At 54.3% G+C, this 27,362-nt stretch overlaps 3 protein-coding genes across 3 annotated transcripts; 2 read left to right on the top strand and 1 right to left on the bottom strand.

The window, feature by feature from the left end:
• Window positions 1-553: 553 nt before the first annotated feature.
• BJ171DRAFT_456683 (dynein heavy chain and region D6 of dynein motor-domain-containing protein) lies at window positions 554-16,517 on the bottom strand (the record flags this gene model as incomplete). Its single annotated transcript, XM_053108324.1, has 15 exons — window positions 554-847; window positions 945-1,270; window positions 1,462-1,997; window positions 2,160-2,377; window positions 2,492-7,190; window positions 7,310-12,723; window positions 12,859-13,646; window positions 13,798-14,040; window positions 14,212-14,319; window positions 14,428-14,524; window positions 14,699-14,856; window positions 14,972-15,237; window positions 15,411-15,624; window positions 15,826-16,047; window positions 16,215-16,517. The coding sequence occupies 15 exons, from the start codon at window positions 16,515-16,517 to the stop codon at window positions 832-834; spliced, it is 13,608 nt and encodes a 4,535-aa protein (XP_052968920.1). The 3' UTR covers window positions 554-831.
• Window positions 16,518-17,695: 1,178 nt separating this feature from the next.
• On the top strand, window positions 17,696-20,155 carry BJ171DRAFT_494953 (uncharacterized protein). Its single transcript, XM_053110061.1, has 4 exons — window positions 17,696-18,521; window positions 18,614-18,824; window positions 19,043-19,334; window positions 19,556-20,155. The coding sequence occupies exons 1-4, from the start codon at window positions 17,844-17,846 to the stop codon at window positions 20,055-20,057; spliced, it is 1,683 nt and encodes a 560-aa protein (XP_052968921.1). The 5' UTR covers window positions 17,696-17,843; the 3' UTR covers window positions 20,058-20,155.
• Window positions 20,156-21,090: 935 nt separating this feature from the next.
• Window positions 21,091-27,108, top strand: BJ171DRAFT_579205 (chitin synthase-domain-containing protein; the record flags this gene model as incomplete). Its single annotated transcript, XM_053113948.1, has 4 exons — window positions 21,091-21,437; window positions 21,817-26,218; window positions 26,425-26,562; window positions 26,674-27,108. The coding sequence occupies 4 exons, from the start codon at window positions 21,091-21,093 to the stop codon at window positions 27,106-27,108; spliced, it is 5,322 nt and encodes a 1,773-aa protein (XP_052968922.1).
• Window positions 27,109-27,362: the final 254 nt, after the last annotated feature.

A 27,362-nucleotide genomic window follows, 5' to 3' on the forward strand; every position in this document is an offset into this window, starting at 1 on the left:
CCATGCATTATCGCACCTCAATCCCGCCATATCAGCCGATACTGTGTCACTTCATGACTTGCTCTCTCTCCTCCCCGGCTTCCTTCATCCCTCAGAGCGACGGGGGTTTCTCTGGCATTCTCCCATGCTCTCCTGCCATGCCCGCTCCTTCTGCCTTTGACGCACCTTGCCTTTTTAATTTATGAGCATTACCTCACCGGGCCCGCCTTCCCTTCTATTGGGCGGTCGGTGCAGCCCTGGCTGTTGGTGACCTAGATTTGACACTGCTGTCAGAGAACTACCTGCTTCAAAGCCCCCACCCCGCTGTCTCCGCTTCTCCTCTTTGCAATCTCGTTGTTTTTGGCCAAGTGCTTCCCTCTTGCTTGCTCGCTTGCTTTTTTTTTTTTTTACCACTTGCTCTCCTCGCATGTGCTTCTTTCGTTTCCATTTCCACCGTTCCCACTCCATTTCCCAGCTAGAGTGCGCCCAAGGTTCGAGGACGGGGCTAGATGGTACGCCCCCGCTCTCGCCCAACGCCGCCCCGTGGTCTGTAGATATGCTCAAGAACGGATTGTGCCGCAGCAGAATGAGCAACGTTGCCGCTATTCCATACACCTCAATACAGCTCTTCCAACGAAACCATGTTGCAGGTGCAATGTACCCAGTGGTTTGAGCGACTCAGTCACATTTATCGGACAACAGCGATATTCGGGATAGATGCGCTCTCGCCGTGTTATGAGCAGGACAAATGAGCCTGTCCAATCTTGGCTTGCGTGTGGACACAATCTTTGGTCTTCGGTTCGATGCCTCATTTGGCGCGGACGAGTTGCCAGCAAAGTCGTTGTTGACCCGCTAACTTGTGGCGCACCTGCAAGTTGGGATGTAGAGTCAGCCAGACCCATCCTCAGTCAAAACACTGCGCCATAACAGACCAGCCAGAATCACATGAACAGCAAGCTACTTACAACAAGGCGACACCTCGCAGGATCCAGTAGTCCGGGTTCTGTTGGGTCTTGAGCTCGATATCGAAGATGTAGTTCAGATCCGTGCGGCGAGGTCTTCGATAGACTGGACAGCGGTACAGGCGCGGATCGCCGTCGTCGGTCGAGTTGGTTGCGCTGACATGGACGACAGGCATCATCTGGTAGATGACCTTGGGCTGCGACTCGGTGAGGCGAATGTTCTTGCGGTCCCATCCGGCGCCTTCGATAAACAGACCGTGGATATAGACACCTTCTCCCGGTGGAGCTGTGATGTCTTCCTTCATTTGCTTCATTACTTCGTTGGCAAGCTGGACGACAAAGTTGGAATAGGCGTGATAGCGGCGTGTGTGTCAGTCTTGAGTCTGGCGCCATGACCGTCTCCAACTCTGACGTGCCCTCCGTCAACTCTGAATACTGCTGTGCATCTTGGTGCCGAGCTTTTTCGTCACAATACACTCGATCCCGCACCACACATCCGGTCAGTGTTCGCCTCACATACCTTGACACTATCCAGTGCCCATCCCTGGTGAGCACGCGTAATTTCCTGCCGGATTGCCGTCAGGAAGCCTTGCGGGTTGAAGAAACCGCTGAGCCAGAACACGAGCGGTCGACCGTCATAGAGCCATGTCTGGAACTGTGCAATGCGGTTCAGCAGCTCGGTGTACCACAGTCCAAGGGTCGACGACTGCCACGAGACCTTGACCCATGTCTCGGGCACTCGGGCGTCATAGAGCGCATCGAGAGCGTTCTGCAACTGGGCGCTGTAGATGATGGTGCCGTCTATGGCCAGTTTCAGATCGCTCAGGGTCGAGCGCACAATAGATATCACGACCTGCATGCGGTCGACCTCCTGCCCTACAAAGATGTTGAGGGGCTTGGGTCCACCCTGCTTCTGGATGCAGGATTTGACTCGGTTCTTGTCAAAGTCCTCGGGCAGCTTGCTGAGCAAGTCGTTGGCCATACGCTTGACGGCATCTTCGCGAGTCTCGCCTGAGCCAGTATTGCTATCCTTGGGCTGGATCGACATGATGGTATCTGCAGATCAAGACGTTGTTAGCACTGAAGTAAGAGTACTCGGGCAAAAGTGCAATTCACCCTCTGCGCCGAGTCCAATCGTCGGAAGCATTACGACGGTTGACGCCCCCTGTTTCTGAAACCAACAACGTCTCTTGCTGTGAGCCGACTCGTCCGTCTTACCAAGCATCTTCTGTGATTCCTTTGTCTGACTCGAAATGTCGGCATTCGGATGCAGTCCAAATACATCGGGTGTATCGATTAAGGGAAGTGACTCGATCGACTGGCGGTACTCTTCGACCGACTTGAGATGCGGGATCGTGTAGCCTTTGTAGAAGTTGAACGAGTCTGCAAACATGTGGTCTCCGAACCACACCTTGCCGTATGTCGCCAGTAGGCGCCTACGCACACAAAATGGTGGCATTTGGGGACCGGAAGCATCAGCGCTGAGTGATACTGTCGGATACAGTCCGATTCTCAATCGATTTCCCAGCACGAGCTTGATTATAACTCACCGATCAAAATCGTCTGTAACTCGCCCGCCGTAGTGCACCTCGCAAAACATGTATCGTGCTGTCTGCCACGAGATGTTTGCCTTGGGAGCCAGTTCATCGACGTGGTTCTGCACGAACTGCACACTTGCAGCAAGATCTGACTGGTTGAACTCGTACGGAATGTTCCAGCCCAGAGGACCAAACTTGCGCCGTTCCTGAACGACCGAGTGCAAGAATGCAAGTCCGTAGAGGAGCGGCTTGTATTGCGGACGAGCGCTCATGTCGAGCATATCCTGCGTGAACCAGGCATAAGTGCGCTTGAGTCCGGCTTTGATGCCCTGTGGCGGTTCGTTGGTGAACTTGATTGACATTTGCAGGAATGTGATCGGGAACTTGGGGCTCACGTCGACAGTGATCCACAGCCGGAACTTCTCGTGGATGTACTCAGTTTCCAGAATCATGCCCAGCAGCTCCTCCATAAACGGCAGGCCCAAGTGGCAGTTTTGCAGCAGTGCCCATCCGCCGTTGGTCATGAATACCGAGAGCAGCTTTCGTGCATGCACCTCTTGGCCCTGTCCCATCGAAATCGCCTTCATATCGATTTTGTGTTTCTTGGACAGATTCTCAATATCTGCGGATGGATCGGAGCCCTGCGAAAGCAGGCAAATCATCGGCGTGCGATTGTCCGACTCTTCAAGCAGTGCGTCGAGATCCAGAATCTGCGACTCTGCAAAGCGTGTGGTCATGGAACTGGCAATGTACTGCTTTGCCATCATGATCGAGCGATCCAGGCACCAAGAGCGCACCAACAGCAGCCGCTTGAAGGTGTCCAGCGAGTTTTGGTAGCCGCTTGGCAGCATTTCGTTCTCCGGTGCGTCTCGCTCATACCACGACTTCCACGCCTTTTCGTTTTTGCCAACCTGGTTGAGAAGATCGCTAAAGCCAGGCATCTTGCTCAATGCCACGAGGTTGAGCCAGGTCATATCCGGGATCCAGTTGAACGGCTTCTTGACCACCGTGTTGATATCCAAGGCGGCGCCTCCCTTGATCAGGCACCGAAATTCCTCGTGCATCAGTCGATTCATGGAGATGTCGATTTTGATGGCCAGCAACAGCACAAAGAGGGTCTTGTGGACTTCATACAGACCACGGACGACGTACGAGAAAGCCCGGAATGTGCAGTACTCGATAATGTTCTGGATGCGTTTACTCGGGATCGGAGAAGGTTGGCTCTTTTCCATGCTTTCGTCAAAGAGCTGCAGGAACTGCTTGAGCGATGTCTGGTACATGACATTGACCATGCTCATTTCAGCAATCAAAAAGTATATGATACTGCCGCGGCTTGCAACGGGGCGATACTCTTCACGGGCAATACCGATTTTCTTCTGGGTCTCGGCTGCAATCATAAGCTTTTCGTTGACCTCCTCTGCCGTGGTCTTGGTCACGGCGAGCACCTCAATCAGCGACTCGTCATCCACGAGCGACCCCTGGGTCGACGTCAGGCGGTGGAGCAGGTTGTCTTCGAGCTGCTTCATCTTCTTCTTGTTGGTATTGACATCTTCAAGGAGCTTGGCTCGCTCCGTCTCCAGCTCTTGCTTCTCGCGCATGATGACACGGCCGAGGAGCTGCTCCTCAAGACCTTTGTGAGTGACAGTAAAGTCGATAATGGAGCACTTTGCATAGATTTCCGGGTTGTAATTGGGGTTGGGAAGCTTGGTGGTGATGAAGAGCGAGAACCCTTCGGTGTAGTCAATCTCACGATCACCAAACACCACCTTGTATGATCGACCGGCGCGGATCAAATTCTTCTCGAGGATGTTGTCGAGCGTGGGATCCATGGCTTCCTCAACATCTTCAATCAACAGCGGCTTGCCTTGGCTCACAGAATCCTCGACATGCTGACGGAAGTACTTGTGGCTCAGGTTGGTGACCTGGAGCTTGTTGGCCTCCTCACGCGCCTTGATCCAGGTCTTGGCCTGGTTCTGTGGATCGATCAGCAGCGGATACCGAGTGCCTCGGGTCACGATGATACCATTCTGGATCGACAGTTCGTCGGTAGGGAGACCCTGGATGTTCCATTCTCCGATCGTGGTGTTGTCCACGAGCAGTCCAATGATGTTCAAATTCTCGGTGTGCGGAATCTTGCGTCGCACCAGCTCCTTTGTCCAATCCGAGAGCAAACCGCTTCTGAAGGCCTGATTGAACGGCCCGCTGTACGAAAGAAACGCCGTGGCTAGAATCACATCGCCGACAAGCTTGCCAATACGCTCAGCAAATTCGCGACTTTGGATCGTCCACCGATCCTTCTCGCCCTTCAGACCAGAGATCAGAGCTGTGGCCGCGTTCATCTTGCGCTTGCAGCTGTCGGCGTCCGCCTGGAGGGCCTGCTTGCTGGCAATGGCGTTGTTGTACTTTTCGTTGAAGACGTCAAGCTCGGCTTGCTTTTCGTCGAGGGCTTGCTGTGCCTTGTTCAGATCGGTCATGGCAATCTCTAGCTTGTGCTCTTGAATGATCAGATTGGCCTTGAGCGGAATGACTTTCTTGTTGACGGAGTAGTAGACGCTCATCGCACGCACCCACGAAGCAAGACCGGCAACATCGGCCGACACCTTCTTGGCGCCTTCGAGATTGAAGTCGGGCATCTCCAAAAGCACATCGAGCAGCTCGACGGTCTCTTCGTTGATCTCATCCTTGGCAAAGTTCATCAGCGACGCCAAAAAGTCAGACTGACTCATGAGCTTGAGAGCATCGCTCCAGGATGGCTTGGGGCACGGCCGCTCCGGGTCTTGGGTCGTGAGATCAATGCGTCTCTTTTGCAGGAGCAGCACGCCGTCCATGATACGCATGATGAGATGCGGAGGTTTGGCCAGCTTTCGAACCGTGGCAATGTGTGCCGGCTGGATGGAATTGAGGGCATTTGTGGCTTCTTCGAGCGCCGGCTTGGCCGCCTCGAGCTGGGACTCTGCATAGGTCTTGTCGGCTTTGATTGCGTTGGCGATGGCCTCGGATTTGGTTTTCACCTTGAACACGGCATCCTTGACCTTCTCGGCGGCGGCGGTACTGGCTGTAACTTCCACCAGGACGGCATCGGCGGCCTTTGAGGCAATCGCCAGCTCTTTCTCCTTCACCACAAGCTGTTCTTGAAGGGTTGCAACGGACTTGGAAGCCTCCAATAGCTTGGCAAGACCCATGTTCATGCGATCGGACAAGATACCGACCTCTTCGCGCTTGACTTTGTAGAGAGACTTGTATGAATTGAGGAACGATAGATACGATTTTGGTGTGACATGGGTGCGGCGACGGAACTGCGAAAAGTAGTTGTCGCAAGCTTCAGTGACAACGTCGTGAACGTGGGCAATGTGATATACAATCTCCTTCTTGATTTGATCCGATCCGACAATGTCCATCTCGCCGGTGAACTTCTCGGCGACTGCGCGCAAAGCCTCGTTAGGCCACCTTGTGAACCAATCCATGGTGCATCCCGAGACCAGACCAGGGAACTTGAGCGACCGGTTTCGGAACTTGTCTCCAACGGGCGAGAAGCAGAGCACCACATGCAGGTTGGCCTTGACACGGTCGATGAAGAACTGCCACAGATTCTCGATGGTATCGGGAACGTTGGGCCGCTGTTTCTTGAGGGCTGGACGCAAATCGGAGGAAATGCCAATGATTTCGTCCTTTGGAAATAGGTTGGTGATTTCTCCCGAAGTCAGGATGTTGTTGATGTATCCAAGGAAGATCTCCTCTTTTACTTCGTTGTCGGTGAAGATAAAGGTCAGCGATCGCCCCTGCGCACCGGCAACCTTGTACATAACCTTGAGATCCTCCATGAGGTTGGATGTACCGTAGCTCTTGGAGATGGCAATCTGGAAGACCTGGCTTTTGGCAATAAAAGCCGCGAGCTTGGTGAGGGACTGTTTGCCGGAGCCTCCGACACCGACAAGGAGACCATTGCCTCTGGGGGTCCGGATGATTCTCGAGATGCGGGCAATGTGTTTCATGGCATCTTCAAAGAGCACAAGGTCCATCTTGGATCCACGGATGTTTTCGTTGTACTGCTTCATGAACTCGTTCAATCTGTCCTTGAGCCCCTCGAAGGAGGGAATCCTCTCGTACACCTTGCATGCCTCCGGATCAATCTCCACCTCCGGGTCGTCGACCTCTGGCGGCTCGCGTAAAAAGTCAACAAAGTAGCTCTTTGTCGACACTGCACTGGCCATATCGTCGCCAAACTCCTTCTGCACGATGTTGACCATGGTTTTGGCAAACCAATCAATGTCCTCGCCCGTGATGAAGCGGTCCGGAATGACGCGCGAGCACTCGTGCTCCCAGAGATTCAGCAGCGCCTTGGAGTTGACAATGACCTCGGCCGTGGCAATCAGCATGCCCTCGACGATGCGAGACAGATCTCTCAGGTTGAAGATATAGTGGAACTTTGCCGGTGTTGGAAGCATCTTGACCTTGGTCATCTGCCAGAGTCGCCGGGTCAGCGACGGGAATCGCTTGACGAACTCAGTCACGTCTTCTGGGAACTTGCGTGACTCTGAAAAGTGGCCTTCGAGCATGGTTCCAAAGATCTTGTCCACAGAGACATCGGAGGGAATCGTGCAATTAACGACGACGAACTGCCGCTTCAGACGACTTGGAATGTCGTTTCGGCCGCCACCAGGATGCATCATAGCCCCGAGGAAGTTGAGATCGACAATCGATGTCCAGTCGCCTGTTGGCATGGTAAGTGTCAGTCGTGGCAATCCGATGCGACGGATCAGTCGCTTGGTCCGAGTGTCTATGCACAGCAACCTGCCTGGTGCACCACACAAGTTCGTGCACAGCGCATACCTGGTCTGTCGAGGGAATAAAATCCCTGATACTCCATCAGCTGGCGCAGGAGCTCGCCCGTAACCTGGTCACCCCACTCGTTGATCTCAGGCATGTTGATATCATCGATAAAGAGAATCATTTTCTTGCCAGCCGGCGGGCCATAGGTTGAGCCCATGCGTTTGTCCAGGTAACTTTCGACCGTCCGCTGGAAGATCATGGGCGTCGTGGCGGACGAAAACGACAAGTTCTTGTAGAGGTGAGTCTCTGGATTGAGCTTGGCCAGGAACTTTCGCACCGTCACAGTCTTGGCTGTGCCGGGCTCGCCGATCAGCAGCACTGCTTTCTGCTGCTTTGTTACCGTTTCCATGAGGAACTCGACACGGACGTTGTCAACAGTCGGAATGATCACGCTCGAAAACTCGGGGGTTGAATCTTTCGGATAGTTCCACTCCGGAACGCGCTCTCTCCAGTGTACCCACTTGCCGCTCTCGTCGACAAAGTATTCATAGAAGGTGTCCTGGGTGTTTGGGTCGAGCTCGGGATACTTCAGATGTGAGCATTTTTCAAGCAAAAAGCTCTGCAGCTTCTTTCGCTCATCCAGCTCAAGGAGGGCACCGATCGCCCAGATAAGCGAAAAGATGTACAGGCGCTCCAGATGCTCCCCCGAAACGGTCTTGTTGGGGTCGACCTTGGGGTCGATCTTGGGAATCAAGCCTGTCAGTAGCGTTGTCGCATTTACCACGTAGGTTACCTTCTGGATGTACATCTTAGGATGCAGCTCAAGGAACAAGAAGTTGCTTGCCAGTCCAAAGCTGGACGTGAAGAGAGGCTCGAGCACGGCTATTTCGCTCGCAGAGCGCGATTTGAACCAGGATTGCAGCACAATGTCCCAGGACAGCGCGATGACGCCAATATAGATCATTCCGCAGCGGCTGACTGTCGCCGGGGATGCGTTGCGCAAACTGTGGACCTCGAAGGTCAGCTTGCATGCCGAGGACATGGGAATGCGGTCGCCGTTGGCAAGAGTAAGACACTTGTTGTCGTCCAGCACACTGTTGAGGTTCTCGATCCAGACAGCATCGACAGGGCCATCGAGCACAATCCACACAGTCTCGCCGCGCTTCTTGAGCGTCTTTCGCCACAGCGAGGAGAAGATTCCATCTGTCCAGTCGTTGGTGGCGACATCGAGTTTGCCAAACATCTGGTAATCGGTGATGGCCTTTGGATTCATCCGAAGCTCCTTGTGAGGATCCCCACACGCCGTCTGCGCCTTGAGCAGTGCGTTGATGCACTTGGTCTTTCCTGTCCCCGTCGGACCAAGGACCATGATTCCGTGTCGTACCCGGGCCGTTTCGTACAGCTGAATCACTTTGAGCGTCCATGGTGGGTGGCTGATCAGGTTGGCGTCCATGAGTTGTTGGTCGATTGCAGCCTCGACGGTGGGGTAGCTACTCTTCTTGGCGATGAGCCCCGGGAACAGGTCGTTGATCAGCGACAGAAACACGGCCTCGTCCTCATCGACCAACTTGGAGAGATTCATGTCTCGCAACACGCGCATGATAATCAGGTTCTCGCTATCTTCGGGGCTGCCTCGCTTGACAGCACCGCAAGTTCGGAGCACGGAAAGGATGTTGCGCAGGCCAAAGTCGTAGTGGACCTGTCGCGAAAGCTGCTGTTCGCAGAGACCGTACAGGACAAAGAACTTCTTGGCCAAGATGATGTTGTTTAGGAAACCGCAGCCAGCAAGCTTCACACGGATGATGATTTGCCGATCCGGCACCATCATCGCCACGTATCGGAAATGAACCTTGAGGTTTTCGGGAAGCTCGACACGTCCTGCATAGCCAGGATTCATCGTGATGAACATACCGACTTCCGGATTCAGCTCGACCGTATCTCCGTCGGTGAAGATGAAGGTGGTTTTTCTCTCCTTCCTCGCTGATAATACGCATCCGATTTGCTGGGCGGCCACCGAAAGCACAGGCAGCTCGATCCGGTTGAACTCATCAAAGCAGCCCCAACTTCCGCTCTGTGCCAGCCCCTTGTAGATGCGGCCGAGACCTCGGTAGTCCATCTGGTCCGAGCAGTTGAAGACGACAACCCACTTGGCCAAGTTCTTGCCAAGGTCCTTCACCGACTCGGTCTTGCCCGTTCCGGCGGGCCCGGCGGGCGATCCGCCCAGGGACATACCGATGGCCTGGGCAAGGGTGATGTACACTCGATCCGTAAGCGGCGTAATGACAAGTCTGTCTGTGCACCCGAGGTACTCGCACTGATAGCGAAAGTCAAAATTGGTAATCGACACTATGCAGCAGTCCTTTGTTTCGTGCCAGTAGAAGCGCGCCTGCTTGAGCCACTCGAAATCCTCGGGCGATTTGATGTGGGCCTTGTAGAGCTTTTCAAAGACATCGCGATGGTGCACCTGGATGGTGATGAAGGTTTCGTACTTGGTGCGGTCCATCTTGGTCAAGTCCTTGGTGGTGACGTCGATGAGGGCATTGAGGATCTCGGTGATGCGCTGGTTGGCGTTTGCCATCGCCTTCTTGTCGGTTTTCGAGTTGGTCAGCGCATCCTCGCACATCTGGGTCCACTGGATCTGCAGACACAACAAGCCAATCTGCGCGGGATACTCGTCGAGAAACTTTTGCATCGGCACGTCGTTGACACGGCTTGCGGCTTCGCGGATAACATCGTTGACTGTGATTTGCATGCACTTGAGCAGCGTTCCCAGCCACACCTCGACATTTCCGACCGCGAGCATAGGCTTGCTGAGCGTCACATGTTCGCCTTCGGACGACTCGATTGCAAGGATCTTGTCATACTCCTTTTCATGGAACTGCACCGAAGCTATGTTGTCAAAGACACTCTTCAGATGGGCTTGGATCGTGTGGGAGTCGCTGGCTTGTCCCAGAATTTCAAGCAGAGCAGGATCAGACACAAAGTAGAATCGGGGGAAAATGGCGCGCTTCGATTCCAGATATCCACTGAGGGACTTTTGGCAGAGCTCCAGCTGCTCAGTCAGGTGAGGAAGCAGGTTGGCAATGGTTTCGTCAAGAACACAGCACTGGATGACGTTTGGGTGTTCGTTGGCCAGACCCATGATCTTGCACCACGACTTGTCGATGTTGCTGAAACGCTTGGCCTCCTTGGGCATCTGCTTGGCGATGTCGCCGCCAACAAACACAGCCTCAAGATAGATCCACAGATTCTGCACCGCCAGCCAGTTCTCAATGACTTCAGACGCAGTGCTGAGATTGTGCACCCAAGTCTGGATCTCGGCCTTGAACGGTGCGTTGTACCGGTTGCTCATCAGGGACGCCAAGGTCATCAAGCTGTCCTCCATCTGCGAGATAATCTCGCTGGTGGACGAGGGCTTGAGGATCAAGTTTCCGCGGTTCTTGAACCCAGCCAGCACAAAGGTCTTGTCCTCCCACTCAGCAACGACGAGCTTGAGTTTGATCTCGATGTCTGCCTCCTTGACAGCACCTGTGCAGATATCCTCAATGTCCTCCTTTTTCTCCGTGAGAGGCGCATCCAACAAGTTCTTGAGATAGAACATATCTGGGTCGAGGTTAAACTCGGTCTTGGTGATGGACATGATGGCGTCCCAGTGTCGCTTCTGCATGCCCTTGTTGGTCATCATCTCCAGCAGTGGCACCGTCGCCGTCAGCGTATCGACAATCTTTTTGAGCTCTAGGAAGGCGTCCCAGTCTTTGATGGCTTTGGGAAGCTTCTTGATCTTGTTCTGGAAATCGTTCATGTCGGTATTGATCTTGTCGAGGTTCAGATCAGACCAGAGGGTCTCGTTGTACTGCGCACGCTTCTCGAGCACGTCGTTGTACAGGCTGTAGAGGTTCTGCAGCAGCTTGAGCTCCTTCTTGATCTTGGCAAGGGTCGGAAAGGGCGTCACAGGCAGGTTGAAAAGCTCCTCGCCGCCGGTGTAGGTCTCCCACTTTCGATTGAGCTCATCAAAGGCGCGCTGGAAGACATTTAGCCGCTCGCTGGCCGTCTTTGGCGGGATGTTGCTGACCATGGGGCCATTCTCGTTGTACTCGGCTGTAAAGTCCTTCACATCCGATCCGAACTTTTGCACGGCGCTGATCAAGTCGGCTTTGAAGATGGGCTGGATTTTGCTGAGATGGGCTTGAACATCAATCACCAGCTGCTTGAGCTTCTTCCAGCTGTATCGCAGCGAGTCTGCCATTTCGGTCTCTTCCTTGGTCACGGCGATGCTGTGTTTGTTCAGGAGTAGGTACGCCTCCTCGATGGGAGCGACCTTCATATCAATATCCACCTCGGCCTCGCGAATCTCGCTCAGAGTCTGAACGGCCATACGCAAATCGTCAATGTCGGAGATCTTGCGGCTGAGCCGGATGGTCTTGTTTTCCATATACTCAATCAGCTCCTCCATGTCTCGCTTGACCTTTTGGTTGAGGTTAAAGCCGTACTGCTGCTTCCACTCCTTGGTCTCGGAGATAAGAGCCAGCTTCAGTGGTTCGGACGAGATAAGCAAAAGCCCAATCTGCGTCGTCGACGGTATCTCGGTGATTTCTCGCTCGATCGACTCGTATTTGTTGATCTCCATCTCAAAGTCGCCGATCGTTGGGTTTTTGGCCAGGAAAGCCTGGATGGTCTCGGTCTTGTCGTCCTTCCACAGAAAGTCAAACTTGCTAAACTGCTCACGGTGCGACTCAACGTCCTTCTTCATCGAATTGACCGTCGACGAAATCGTCATGATGACTTTGAGCACGTCTTTGTTGTTGGCGACCTGCGCCGTGTCCTCCGGAACATGTCCAGTGACCTGGTCGTCCGGACCGCTCAGAAACACGCGCCAATTGAATGTCACTTTCTTTGAGACCTCCACGATCATCCCGGCAGCTTTGTTGAGTGCCGTCTGGATGTCCTCCAGCTTTGGTTGGAGCACAACGCTCGGAATTAGTAGGACGAGCTCGGACTTGAAGAAGGGCTTCTGACTCGACGCCTTGTTATACTGGGCACTGGTGTAGTTGCCGAGTCGGAACCTCAGGGCGTCGAGTGAGCCCTTGATGCATTGGACTAGGGCCTCAAAGTTTTGGTAGTTGAAGTGGTAGTAGACGCTTTCGTATGCAAGCTTGAGCTCAGGATTGATTGGAGTGGGCACGCCTTTGGACAGCTCCATGATCAAATCCCGCGTCGCGCTTTCAATCAGGTTGCTGCGATTGTTGATGGTTTGCATCACCGAAGCGCATCGGCTCTCTGTTTTCTCCAGGAAAATATCTACAGTCCACTGTTCGTGATCAGATGGAAGCTCGCAGAGCGATAGCTCAGCAATCTTGTGGACCCCGTGGTTGATCCGGCAGGAGGTAATATCCAGCAACTTGTCGACGAGTTCATCCATCCTAAACAGCTGGTTATTGTTTGCGCCCAAGTAGGCATCCAAGTTCAGCGAAGTCCTGTGGCAGTATATTTGGAATCAGCTCGGGCAAATCGGTTCGCCGCTTGGACAAAGCAATCAGCCACAGCCACAGCTACTGCCGCAGCTACAGTTTCGGCCACATTGAGCGTCCCGTTGAGGAGAAAGTGCTCACCAAGTCAATGCCGTGAGTCCGGGCTGGAGGGTGTGATCAAGCTCGTCAATGTGCGGACCCATGGCCCGCCTCAGAATATTCGAGACCCTCTCGAGTATTCGCTTCTTGTTCTGCAGAGCCTGCACCAGTCCGCCGTAGAGGCTCTTGTAGTACATTTCCTTCAGGCATATGTTGCGGACACTGTCAGGGACTTCCAACCCGAGTCGCTGCATGTACTTGGTTTCTTTGATCAGCTGGATGATCTGGGGATCAAAGTTGACAAAGAGGTTGTTGTCTGGATCGACGACGAGCAATGTAGCCTGAAGCCCCGTTTTGGCCTGATCGACGATGCTGAACCAAGATTTGTGCCAGAGCACCTCGAATTCGATCAGGGCACGTGCAAGCTTGTTGTAGTTGCGGATGTGCTTCTTGGCCTCGGAGCTCTCCAGAACGCTGGTGCTTTCCTTGAAGTGCTTCATGGGCGTTTCGATGCGCCGATAGAGTTGGCGGGCCCAGGCGATCGCTCCGCTGACGGGAGGTGTGTTTCGGGGAATTGGCGGGCTATCCTTGTACTTTTGGTAGATCTTCCGGACGCCTTCGAGATCACGCCGAGTGTAATGAACAAAGACTTGGTGGTACTTGGACTCGAGATCAAGCTGCATATCCTTGATCTGGCTGAACTTGCGCAGCAGGGAGAGCGATTGCTCGGTCGAAGTGATATGCTCGAACGATCGATCGATGAACTCTTGTATGCTGGCCTCGAGATCGCTGATCTGCTTCTTGAAGCTGACGTAATCAGAGTCATATTCCTGGACGTATCCAAGTTTCAAAATATAGTTAGGCAAACCGAGACATTATCGCAAGACCAAGCCTCGGACCCATCCGTTTTCACAACACGACGGTCTCAGGTATGCGGCATAACCATCCCGCCAAGTATCTCGCGTTCCTCGATCTGCTCACCATCTTTCTGTGGTCGAGAATATCGTATGGTTTGCGCTGCATCTGCATCATGATGTTGGAAAACCTCTTGATCGTCAAGTCCATGCCCTCGATTCCGAGCTTCTCCAATAACGAGAACTTTTCGATGACGCTGAACATGTCGATGACCTTCTGGATTCGCTTGCAGAAAGCATCAAACTTTCCAAAGATATACATCTCTGAAAAGTCAAACTGCTTCTCCTGAGGAGTCTCTTGGAGTTTTTTCTGTGGATTGCAAACATATCGATATCTGTTTAGTTGGCTCGAGTAAAATGCAATTGAGCAGTGGCAGTTGTGGCGACAGCAGGCTCTCGTCGAGGAAAATAGCTGCACGCCGTCGAGGTGGGCATGCATCATCTCAGCCATCGGGCCTGCATGCAAGAATCACAAACACACCTTGGTTTCGTGGAAGAATCGCTGGTAGGCTTCGTTCAGCTTTACGCATCGAGTCAACTTCTTGACGAGCTCTTGTCGATCCTGATCCCAGAGCTTGGATCCACCGTCCTGGCGACACCAAAGCGCTGGAGTGAGTCATCCAATCAATTGCCAAGGCACTGCCTTGAGTTCGCATGGCACGACACGGCTCGGCAATGTATTTTCAGGCCAACTTACTTTGTAAATATACTCTTTGCAGCTGGTGATCATCTGGTTGGTGATTTTGACAAACAGCGATGTCATGCGCTCAGAGGTGTTATAGTATCGCGAAATGCTGATGAGGGTGCCAGAAACCGTTTTAGCGACGACGGCCCGTGTGAATCAACCGTCCAGCACACACTGCGGCAGGGATTTCGACTGGCTTCGTTGGCTCTCTTGGACATCCGGAACCAGCACGTAAGCCCAGTTGTGACCGGTAATAGGCATGCATTCGAAACAAGTCCGCTACGGGCTTCTCTCCTGGCCAAAGCATCTTTGCCATACTTGCCTGTAGATCATCTTTATGGCGTTAATGAGACCCGGTATCGCCGGCACCATACCGACCGGATCGCTTTGATAGAGTGGATCGCAAAAGCGCTCCAGCGTGTAGAGGTACTTGACGTTATCCTGGGTTCCGATACAGCATTGTTCGGCAATGAGCGCTTTGAACACGGCCGCCGAACCAAGTGCAGCACGATCGTGTGCGGCTCGCTCGTAGCTCTCCAGCGAGCCCGACACCTACCTTTGATTCGTTAGCAGCATCTGTGACTCGGTTATCAAGGTCTTTCCAAGTCCTAAGTAGTGTTCGGCTCTTGACGGCATTGAGAATTCCAATGACCTTCTTGCAAATGGGGCTCTTGAGTTGGTCGGTGATGCTGTTGAATTTGACCATTCGCGCCTTCCAGTGTGCAAGCTCGGCGTTTGGTCCGATATCGTCGGCTTCCTTACGCATTTGCTCCGACTCGGCCAGGACCTGCTCGATTTGCTTGCACCACTCCGTGACAAGCCCTGGGAAGTGGATATATAATCATAAGTCGGCAGCATGCGCAGTATGTTGCATGGAGAGCGCAGCTAATAGCCATCCGTTTATCGGTGATGTGCGGAAATCACGCCAGCACGCCGAGGGAGAATGTACAGAAAGTGTCTGTTTACCGCACCGAGCCTCCATCCTATGCACCTACCTTCGAGGGCATCGATGACCTCCGGAGCATGCACTGCGTTGGGGTAATCGCTGGGCTTCTTGTAAGCATCAAGATCGATGGTGCATGGATGCAGCTGCACCGAGTCATGCAGGTTGACCATCGCTACGTCGAGATCCTCAACAAACTTCTCGAGAACCTCGAGGAAGGCTCGAACAGACTCGCTCTTTTGTCGGCTCAGGGCTCCCCAATTGTCCTACAGAAGTTGAGATATGGCAATCACAGCAGAGAGACGGTATTTGTTGTCAAGCGCGAATCAGGCATGGCCGATCAACGCCGGACCGACTCGTATATGTCAAAGCGCCGTTCCCGATCCCCTGCAAGATTCCTTCTCCTTGCTTGACCAGCCATGGCACCCCTGTATACGCCCTTCCCGTGCAATCGCATCAAAGCGTACCTGGGCCTTGAGGGCAGGCATCACCACGTGCTTGACCATGACCGTTAGGGACGGCAAAATGTTGGCGTTGATCAAGCCGAAGCTCACCTCGGTAAAGATGTTCTGAGCGGTGACGGCCTTGGTCGACGGTCGGATAAAGAAACATCCTTGGCCGCTGATTGCCTCTCGCGAGCCGTTGCTGACGACGAGCACGTTGGACTTTTGGGCGCCTGCAGCACCCTTCTGTGCAGCGAGCTCCTCCTGAAGCAAACAGCGATCAAAACGGAGGCCATGAGTCCGACAAACTTTGGAGGCCCATCAGGACGCGCATGCACGAAGTATCATTGGCGAATAAATGCACACGACGCCAATGAATGAGCCACATTGGCCGGCGGTAGTATTTTTTTTACCTTGGACGGGGCCTGCCAAAAGAATAGCACCTTCTTGGAGCCGCCTTCGGCGAAAAAGTCGTTGATGACATCGATCTTGTTGCCGATCAGCAGTGAGTTCTCGAGCGTGGCTGCCTTCTCGTCAATGTAGGTGCTGAACTTTTCCAGCAGATAGCGGTGTCGGGCATCGAGCGAAGCGCGTTTCTTCTCGGCAACGTTAACGGCGGCAGCCGGTTTGCGTTTCGAGTCGCCGCCTTCGTGAAAGAGGTTCGGGTTGGACCGGTGGAGATTGTCCCGGCTCCCCAGGGCAGCGCCGGACGACATGGATACTGAAACTCAGCAGCGGCTTCGGCCAGAAAAGTCGACGCGCGTGGGCGGGTGGACGCGAATGAGGACTTGGAACGAGGGCCAGTGTAAAAGACAGTATCGATTACGCGTATCAGCTGGCTGAGAATCGCGTGGGAAGGAGTGCGAGAGCGATCGGAATGGTGCAACGGGGAGCAAGGTACCTAGATGATAGGACGAGGGGCTCGGTAGAGAGCGGACGAGCAGGTGTGCCAGAGACTCCTTGCGGCGATAGATATATTCCGATGATGGGGCAGGGGGAAACGGTAGGGGTGGCTCAAGGTCAGGGGCGAGATGAAGGGAGGACGACCTCGAACGACCGAGGCCGCCCCAATCACAGAGGCAAAGTCACTTGGACGAGGGTGTAGCCGGATAGTATTTTAGTGTGCACATATGATCGCCAGGTGACGATCAAGGTGGTTACAGCTGTGATCCAGCACGAACCGCTGCCAGCCGATGACATCATCCCAGTGGAACAATGCAGCCACCCAATTGAAGTTGTATCAGCAGCTCAGCAAGCAGGGTTGTCGCCGGCCAAAATATACATCAGCAGCGGCCCTGTCGCAGCGATATGCCGACGGTAGATATGCGCTGCTTGAGATCAAGAGCTATGGCCAGCGAGAAGCATGCTGGCCGAGCCCTGTCAAGGCATATCCTGACCAGATCGATCTTGCTTCTTGTGAATGCGGACTAGTCGTCGCCCAAGGCCTCGCCGATTGAATCCCACGCTGATTGAGTAACTCTATCGGCCTGCGGAGGCGTCCGTTTGGGAGTCACAATTCCAGCCTCAGCGCCGACCTGGGCATCATATTAGCATATACTGGCGGGCCTAGCACGCCTTGACTCTCTTTGCCGAGGATATTGGACATGAGGCCGGCGTCGAAAAAGCCCAGCGTACTGCAAGACGACTTTCGCCTGCCAGATGATCCGCGGCGGGTGCTAGTCAAGAGCGTCCAGCACTACATCCGTGAGCGATCGCAGAAACCAGGCTACAAGCAGGGCACCGCTCGCCTTGAGCTCGTCCTGGCGGAGAGAGAGACCAAGCCCATAGCTTGGCCCCCGAACAGCCGCACAGATATCCAACAGTGCCTGCCGGAGCTGCCCGAGGGCAGTCAAGCTGGAAGCGTCTCCTCCTCGCGTCGCTCGAGCTGCTCGCAGTCGTTTCAGAGACGGAGGAGCACGGTTGCTTTCCAGCTTCCGGGCGAGACCGGTGAAGAAAGAGCCTCTCGCAAGACATCCGAGGTGCACGCGAGCTCTCCTCTCGAGAAATTTGCCGGCAGTCGAGCTCCCTCCCGGCGTGGATCGATGTCCCAGGCCGATGTCGATACGGACAAGCCGAGTGGTCGGAGTTCGCAAGCCAGATCCCGGTCTCCTTCGCTATCGGTTCTCCACCGATCCAGCCTGGGCTCGCAGCCAAAGCGCAACGACAGCAACCCATTTGTGCCCCCAGCCGATGGAGAGACGCGAGGCTCCCGTCGGCAATCGCGGAGAACATCCGATAACGTTTTTCTGACGGCCATCTTTGATGAGGGATCCCATCTGTCCATCAATGAGACCCATCTGTCGGAGCCCACTCGTTATTCCTCGATCCACCTGCTGTCGCCCTACCAAAAGTTTCGCCAAATCGCTCGGACAATCGCCTGGGCATGCAACTTCCTCAAGTTCTTGTCACGGATCCTCAAGAATCCCATCGAGTGGACCTGGCACTACGATCCTGGATGCTTTGCCAACTTGCTGAAGGAACAAGCAGAGGCCAAGGCGCGGCTCGCCAGTGCGCCGATGCTGAATCGACACGTCAGCTCCCTTCAGTTTTCGATATCCCATTTGTTTGTGGAGGAGCGAAAGTTTGAGGGATATCTCACTCCGGAGATGCGGTCTCTCTTTCGAAAACTCCCGGAGGAGCGAAATTCACATGACATCGACACTCTTGTCCGATGGACATCGAGCATGCGGTGCTTCAAATCCTTTCCAAAGGACATCCATGTGAGTGCCATCCCGTAGCAAGCGTGGTTCTCGCTGGCCACTGGAGCATGCCGCGGGCCACGGATGGTAACGCTACTCGCATACCACACCAGCGCAAGTTGATTGAAGCCGGCTCCTACGAAAAGTGGGGGAGCAGTCGCACCATTGTCAAAGAGGGCCACCATGCCATGTACTTTTATGTGATCCTCGATGGAGAGATCGAGGTTTCGTATGTTGATTACGAAGGCCACGAAGCCCTTGCATCCGAGGGGCAAGACTACTCCCGGGCATATATCCACATCCTTGGACACCAGGTTGCTGGAGGTGAGCTACGACGAGCCGGGGCAGTCGGGGGACAGCCTGGAACGCCGCTGGACGACGCAAGTAGGCCATGACGAAATATGGCGTTCTCATCAGGAATCTAACGGCTCCTGGCAAAGAATGTCACTGTACTGATCAATTTCGATTCCTTCCATACGCATGGCATTTCGATCGCCGACGCAATCCAATCTGGCATTGAACTCCGGATGTGCAACCGACAGATTCGTTTGGCGAGCTCTCATTCGTAGAACAAACCCCACACGCAACAACAGCTATCACCCAGAAGCCGACCGAGTTTCTGACGATTAGCAAGGAGGAGTACATGGATATTATGGAGATGCGGCAAGATCCCAGCGGCACGGAGAAGCTCGAGATTATGCAAGGCATTCCGCTGCTGTGCACCCTGAGTTTGCCAATGGGACCACTTGCACACTACTGCGAGATTCAATCCTTTGCACCCAACACGGCGCTGATCGTCGAAGGGACCGTGCCGACCCGAATCTATTTCCTTCGGTCTGTTGATGTGCTGGATGTGCTGGATGTGCTGGATGTGCTGGATGTGCTGGGTGTGCTGGCGCATCGATGTCCGAAGCACTCGCCGCACGGAGGGCTCGACGAAATCAGCTTCACCAGCGCAGTGACGGTGGAATATCCAGGGCGATGCAGGGACAGGCAACATGGCCAGGATGTGCAAAGGCCTCTTTGCTCACCACTCGGCTTGTGTATCCGCACAGGAAAGGTACATGCCGTATCATCAAGCTGGTCAAGTTCATCAAAAAATCTTACCACCTGGGCTCCAAGACCACCTTTCACCTTATGCCGCTGGACCGACAGTCCCCAGGCAGCGGGGCGGCAGTGTCCAGCGCCGACGACACAGACATTGTCACCAAGATCCTTGTTGTTGGCGAGCTGAAGCCTGGCGACCACTTTGGAAACGAGACCGATCCGCTCGAGTCCAGCGGATACTCGACAGAGCTGCCCAGCCCCGTCACGATTGTTACGAATGAGCGAGTCGATGTGGCAGAGATGGCCAAGATTGACTTTCACAAGTTCTCGACGCCGCGGACCAAGGAGCTACTGGAAACGGGCCGAGCACCTCTGGCCGACCTGGAAAATCTGTCGAAAAAGTATATATCGGACCGGCTGTGGAGCTCGTATAAGCGCAAGGTTGTGAAGGACATTGTCAAGATGCGCGAGGAGCAGAGCACCGGGAAGCGGGTGATCTTAATGCAGTAGTCGAATGGGACTAGGGCGACGGGCGATGGATGGGGTAATAACCATCATGGTGCTTGTATTGGCTCCAGTATTATTGGGGTGCCATTCCGCAATCCGATGCAACTGATTGCCCCGATCTCCGGCAAACGCACACTGCGGGAGGGCGGAGCCGTTGTGCCAGCAGGGACACCAGGGTATGCCGGAGAGCCCTTGGCGGTCTGCGGTTCGCTGAAGCTTGGCGCTGACGGCCAGCGCTGCACCCTGTCGGTGCATCGACCGGGTTGCGTTTGGATGGCTGTAGCAGGAAGAAGGGCTTCGATAGCGGGCGGCGATCGGCCCATGCAACCAGCAGGCCAGTGCGGCTCGTCTCGGATTCCAGGCAGAGATGTGGTCGATATCCGTCCTTCGTCCTCCGCGTTTCTCCAACCCAACCATTGCGGCCATCGGCCTCCCGCTCACCGATCGCCTTACTCCGGAGCGGTCCCTTTTCTCTTCCGCATCGACGGCATCCGGGCTTCTCCCGTCTCCACCCGCAGCAGCTCCGCCCAGGGCCTGCACCAGGGACACCAACAATGATCGGGCTCGCTCTCATCCTTCCCCCGCCGTCCGTGGACGGCCAGGCCATGATATATCGGTCCATGATCGCCCATCCCAGTGCCCGGCAATCCAGCGCTCGTCTTTCGACTGAGACTCTGCCTGGCCCCCCACCAACGCAGCCCTGCCCCAGCAGCACACACTCCACAGGCTATCGTCTTTGAACTTTCCCCAGCGCCTGCGCTGTCTTGCTTCAAGCCCGCCCTGATCACAGCCATAGCAAGGACCTAATCTCACTGCTCTGCCCCTTTGAGAATCCCGTCTCCCTTTTGTGTTGAGTATTCGATCCGACTCGGTATTGAGTGCTCCGTCGACGCACCGACACTCGCGGCTCGTTCCTGTCTCAATCGATCCGCTCGGCTTCTCTCCACTGCATCTGTTGCATCTGTTGCATCGTTCCTCACGGCGCTCGATCGAAAGCACAACCATGAAGCCAGGCCGATCACACCCGCCTGCCGCCATGGGCACCACCAATCCATACACCCTTGCTTCGTCGCTCGACCTCGAAGACATCGCCCGAGCCAGCCCACCACTGTCTGAGGACCAAATCATCCTGAATCTTCGAGACAGGTTCTTCCAGGGCAAAGTCGCAACCCAGCTGGGCGATCGCGCTCTCATCGTTGTCAATCCGCTGAAGCCCATCCCGGCTTGGTCCGAAACGGCCTCCAAGGAATGGGCCCAATGGGCCAAAGACGGCGTCGTCAAACGAAATCCGCAAACTGAGGAGCCGCTCGCCCACATCTTTGGCCTCGCTGAGGCAGTCTTCCAGCGGCTTCGCCTCGGCGAAGACCAATCCATCATTCTGCTGTAAGTGACCTGCTTCGCGTCCTGCTGCTTGTCTTGGATCACCATGAATTGCATATATAGGCAGTCCGTGCTGGGTCGGGGGTACTTGCAGATCGGTTCTTTCGGCTGACCGCCAAAGCCGACCGCCAGTTAGGCAGGGCTCATCAAATGAGTATCGTGCTGTTTCGGCGAGCGGGAATGCTCGCACGGCAGAATTATGCTCGCCTCAACTAACCAACTGCCTATTGCCCCACGTTTCATCGCCATCCGATAATTGCTGACACTCCCCCGTTGGTACACTTCCCCGTTGGTACACCCCCCGTTGGTACACTTCCCCGTTGGTACACCCCCCGTTGGTACACTTCCCCGCTGACCGCCACTGGTTTCCCCCACGCCGCAGTGGTGAGTCCGGCAGTGGAAAATCCGAATCTGCAAGGTGGATCGCCCGCCATCTGTGCGATCTCAGCAAGGGCTCCAAGAAAAAATCAAAGGTCCATTCGGCGATTCTCAAAGTCGATTCAATTCTAAATGCGTTCGGCTCGGCTCAGACCAAAGCCAATCGCTCGGCTTCTCGGTTTGGCCGCTATGCAGAGTATCAGTTCGACGCAAGGGGCAAAATGGTCGGCCTCAAACTGCTGGACTGCCTGCTGGAGCACAGCCGAGTGGCCTGTCTGCCTGAGGGCGAGCGCAACTTTGAGGTGTTCTACCAACTGCTGGCCGGTGCCACTCCCGAAGAGAGGACTGCCTGGAAGATCGGGGACACTGCGCTATTTCCTCATTTGAGCCACTCAAAGTTCGTTTCGCTTGCTGCCGACGACAAGATTGCCTTTTCAGACCTCGTTCAAAACCTGAAGGCGCTCGGCATCGGACGCCGCCAACAATCACAGGCTTTCCAGGTCCTCGCTGCCATCCTCCATCTTTCGACTATATCCTTTGTCAGTGACCCAAGCCAAGTCAACGAGCCCTGCCGCATTCGGAATCCTGAACAGCTGGATCATGTTGCCGAGCTGCTTGGACTGTCTTCGGCCGATCTACAGAACCTTCTCATTTACAAAACCAAGCGCATCGATCATGACTTTTATAGCGCAATCTTAGACGCCGAAGGTGCGGTCACGCAGTGCAACGACATTGCAAAGTCGCTGTATCTGCTTCTTTTTAGCTGGATAGTCGAGCGGCTCAACATCAAGCTTTGCAAGGACGAATCCGAATGGTCCAACTTCGTGTCAATAGTCGACTTTCCGGGCATTGCGGGCCTCGACCAGGTCGTCTCCGAATACTACCAACTTCTCGCCAACTTCTCGGCCGAACTTGTCCAGTCGATCGTCCTGGAGCAACTTGTCCAGTATCCGCGCGAGCTCCTCCTCTCTGAAGGACTAGAGAGCCCTGAGGTACCGCTCAAAACCAACGTGGATTTGATCTCGGCCGTTATGTTGGATCAGCCCTCTGTCCTCAGCATTATCCATTCTGGCAAAGAGGTGTCGCCGACCGAGACCGCCGGTGCTGTGCTGAGCCTCAAGACAAAGCATCATAGCCTTCTCGAATCCAACAAGACCCGACACGGGTTTGCCATTCGTCACTATTGCGGGCAGGTCGACTATGACTCGAATGTCTTCGACCGCCGTTCCAAGCTGGACACAATGCACTCCGAGATCATCGACACCTTTGTGGGCACGGCCGGTCAAGGCGGATCAGTCAACCCCTTCCTTCGCGACCTTTTCTCGACCCAAGCACTGCTCAAGTTTAGCCACCCCGTCGATAGCGAAGCGAATGTCAAAGCACGAAAGAGAAAGACGCAACTTCGCTCCCCCTCCTCCAAAAAGCATCTGGATACAGGCGATGAAGCGGAGGAGAATGGCGACAATGGCCTCGAGCAGCGAATGCTTCAGACTCTCCGCGACATCCTCGACACGGCAAGTCTGACGAAATCATGGTTTGTCTTTCACATCAATCCCTCGCCCAACCCGCGCACCATGGCAAAGTTTGACGTCGAGACGGTCAAAAGGCAGGTGCGCTACTTTGGATTGCACGTCCTCTCGAAATCCAATGCTCTCTACTATGCCTCCTTTCCGACACACGAAGAAATCCGCGACCGCTACGGCCTGGTCCTTCGTGATCTTGATATTGTCGACGAAATCAGTAGCCCGGCCTCAGAGGCTGTGAAGCAGTTGGTGCAGCATCTAGGTTGGAGAGACAGCGATGTTGCTGTTGGACGCACTCGCCTCTTCCTCTCGACCTCGGCCTACATGGCGCTTGAAGATCATCTCAAGGTTGTAGAAGCAATGGATGTGCCTGAGTCCGAGTATAGCGATGGCGCCGAAACTGAAGCTTTTGAGACCGAAAGTCACTTTGGCTCGGAAATTGCGTACCCGCCTGGTGCAGCTGTACCTCTACGCGGATTTGGGCGCCAGAAGGGCACGACCGACTACGAGAAACTCGACGGCAGCGCTTCCAGATCGCCCACGAAGCTAGGCAAAGGCGAGCCCAATGAAACGTCGCAGCCCTTCCGCGAACTCTCCAAGGCGCGTCGTTCTTGGCTCTGCTGCACATGGTGCCTAACCTGGTGGATCCCATCGCTCTTCCTGAGTACTTGTGGAGGAATGAAGCGCAAAGACATTCAGATTGCATGGCGCGAGAAGGTTGCTCTGTTCATCATCATCATTCTGATGTGCGCAACGATCCTGTTTTTCATCATTGGAGTCGGACTGATCCTGTGTCCCAAAGTCAACATGCTCTCGGAGGGTGAGATCACGATCAGAAACACAACCAGCAACCCGTACGTGATTGTCTACGGCAACTACTACAAGATTGACAATGTCGTCAAGTCTCACGTTGTGACAAGCCAGTGGCTTGGGGCCCAGGCCTTTGCTGCCACGACGCTGGGCCAGGATGTCTCGGCCATGTTCTTCAAGACCCAGTTTGCCAGCACATACTGCCCTGGATTCACACTGCCTCCCGGCTGGGACAACCTCAAGACCCGCAGCCCCCCGGCAGCATTCGAGACGGTGTGGTACTCCCATATCTACGACTCCAACCATAACCTGCTTGATTATGTCAACCAAATCAGCTACATGATGAAGGGGCAGGTTGCTCGAGACTCGACATGGCTGCAAAACTTCATCAGCGCCGACCCGCAAAACAACCGGGTCATTGTCGCATATGGTCGTGTCTACGATATCTCCAACTACTACGATCCCAGCAACGTCCCGTCGTCGACTGCCTCCGGCTTCCTTGGGGCACAAGTCAAACAGATCTTTGACATGTACGGACAGGGGAATATGGCTGGAAAGGACTCTACTGCGCTCTTTGAGCTCCTCAAGAAACCCCAATATGGTGGCCCGGCTGTGTACAGCAAAGTACGGGCTTGTATGGATGGTTTATTTTACACCGGAGTGGTCGACACCCGCAATTCGATGGCCTGCCGCTTCTCCAACACAATCCTCCTCGTGGCCTCCATAATTCTGGTCTCGGTGATTGGATTCAAGTTCTTGGCTGCTCTGCAGTTCGGCTCCTCGCATGTCCCCGAGGATCAGGACCGCTTTGTGATCTGCCAGGTACCATGCTACACAGAAGGAGCCGAGTCCCTCTCGACGACGCTCGAGTCGCTGGCCAAACTCAAGTATGATGATCGCCGTAAGCTCTTATTTGTGATTGCGGACGGGATGATCATCGGTGGTGGAAACGACCGCCCTACTCCAAGGATCGTCCTCGATGTCCTGGGTGTCCCAGCGGATGTCAACCCAACCGCACAATCCTTTCAGTCGCTCGGCGAAGGCAACAAGCAACTAAACTACGCCAAAGTCTATTCTGGACTCTATCATCTCGAGGGCCACCACGTTCCCTTCATCGTTGTTGTCAAGGTTGGCAAGCCAAGCGAGAAAAGTCGGCCTGGCAACCGTGGAAAGCGGGACTCGCAAATGATTTTGATGAGATTCCTCAGCCGGGTCCATTACAACGAGCCCATGAATCCGCTCGAGCTCGAGCTCTTCTACCACATCAAAAATATCATCGGCGTGCATCCGTCGCTCTATGAGTATCTGTTCATGATTGATGCCGACACAGAAGTGATGCCCGACTCGCTCAACCGCATGATTTCAGCCATGGTGCGGGACTCACGGATCATGGGCATTTGTGGAGAAACACAGCTCAGTAACGAAAAGGACTCTTGGGTCACGATGATCCAGGTCTACGAGTACTTTATCAGCCACCATATGGCCAAGGCATTTGAATCTCTCTTCGGCTCGGTTACCTGTCTGCCCGGCTGCTTCTGCATGTACCGTGTGCGCACCCCAACAAACAACATGGCGCTGTTGGTCTCGCACGGAGTCATTGAGGACTATGCCGTCAACGAGGTCAACACCCTCCATCTAAAGAATCTCCTGCATCTCGGCGAAGACCGCTACCTGACCACGCTGATGCTCAAGCACTTTCCCCAAATGAAGACCAAGTTTACTCAGGATGCCATTTGCAAAACCGGCGCCCCTGACAGATGGGACGTCTTGCTGTCCCAGCGTCGCCGCTGGATCAACTCAACAGTTCACAATTTATTTGAGCTCCTGTTCCTCCCCCAGCTCTGCGGCTTCTGCTGCTTCTCGATGCGATTTGTCGTGTTCTTGGATCTGATTGCAACATTCATCCAACCTGCCGCGCTCGTATACATTGCCTACCTCGTCTACACCCTGACGACCGACGACACTGCTGTATTTCCGCTGATCTCAATCATTATGCTTGGGGCCATCTATGGCTTCCAGGTCATAATCTTTATCATGAAGCAAGAATGGCAGCATATCGGATGGATGATCTTTGTAAGTAGCTCTTGGTTTCGTAAAACCTGAGGATATGCATGGTGCCATGAACGCAAGAGATACAAGGGAATCGCGAATGCGTAGGGGAGGGGGGATTCAAGTAGTATGTGCTTTGGCGGTCATGCAGTCGGATGTGTGATGTTGAACCTTGCTGACTTGAGCCCTGGCATATACTCACCACCACTAATGCATCCGTTCCTGTTTAGTACGTTGTGGCCATCCCGATATTTTCCTTCTACGTTCCGCTCTACTCATTCTGGCATTTTGATGACTTTTCTTGGGGCAACACCCGTGTGGTCCTGGGCGAAGGGAAAAAGGCCATCTACGTCGCCGAATCCGAAGAGGTTTGTGCATCCATCGACAGCAAATTTGGGCTGGACTGGGTGCTGAAGCGACGTTGCGTGGAGTTGGAATGATCAGCTTTCTGATATGGCTGGGATGTTTTGCGTGTTCAGTTCGATCCAAGTGTCATTCCATTGAGAACCTGGGAAGAATATCAGCAGGAGATTCTGGAAGCACAGGCCAATGCTACACAAGCAAACCGATTCTCTATGGACTCGGACACTCAGAGGTCTGTCCAGCATTGTTTCGATAGTCCGCAGACGATCCCACCGGCGTACACATACACTAGAACCGCTCTGGACACGAGGAGCAATATCGAGGTGGTGCGCTCAACCACGAGCGAGTATGGATGCGTCGACCGCGGTATCGAGCCTTCTGACGACGAAGTTGTGATGGAGATCCATCAGATCCTGGCAGCATCAGATCTCATGTCTGTCACAAAGAAGGATGTTCTTCGGCAACTCAACGCACGCTTCGGCGTCGACTTGGGTTGGAGAAAGCAGTTTATTCACGCAACCATTGATTCGATTCTGAGATCCCAGCCTTGAGGCTTGTGCTGGAACACATGGCCCGCCTTGGCTAAAGCACGACCAACCGACCGACCAACCGTGCGCGAGCTGCTTCCATTTGACGACGGAAATCAGAATTGACTTTGGGCGGCAGCGCAAGCAGCGTCTCCGAATGCCTCGATTGATTCTTGATATGCCTTTGTTTCCTTGATGTAAAATTGCAATGATACGTACAGTTTATACAATAATATAATCGCCTAGATGGTCAGTTCGCGGTGAACCTTGGCTGCTAT

This window comes from Polychytrium aggregatum (genome assembly GCF_025602895.1).
Source record: "Polychytrium aggregatum strain JEL109 chromosome Unknown BJ171scaffold_9, whole genome shotgun sequence".
NCBI lineage: Eukaryota > Fungi > Chytridiomycota > Chytridiomycetes > Polychytriales > Polychytrium > Polychytrium aggregatum.

Coding starts and splice junctions, on each gene's coding strand:
- BJ171DRAFT_494953 (XM_053110061.1), top strand. CDS start 17,844: ATGTCCCAGGCCGATGTCGATACGGACAAGCCGAGTGGTCGGAGTTCG. Junction 18,825..19,042: donor TGGACACCAGGTTGCTGGAG/GTGAGCTACGAC, acceptor TGCAACCGACAG/ATTCGTTTGGCGAGCTCTCA. Junction 19,335..19,555: donor ACCCGAATCTATTTCCTTCG/GTCTGTTGATGT, acceptor GTATCCGCACAG/GAAAGGTACATGCCGTATCA.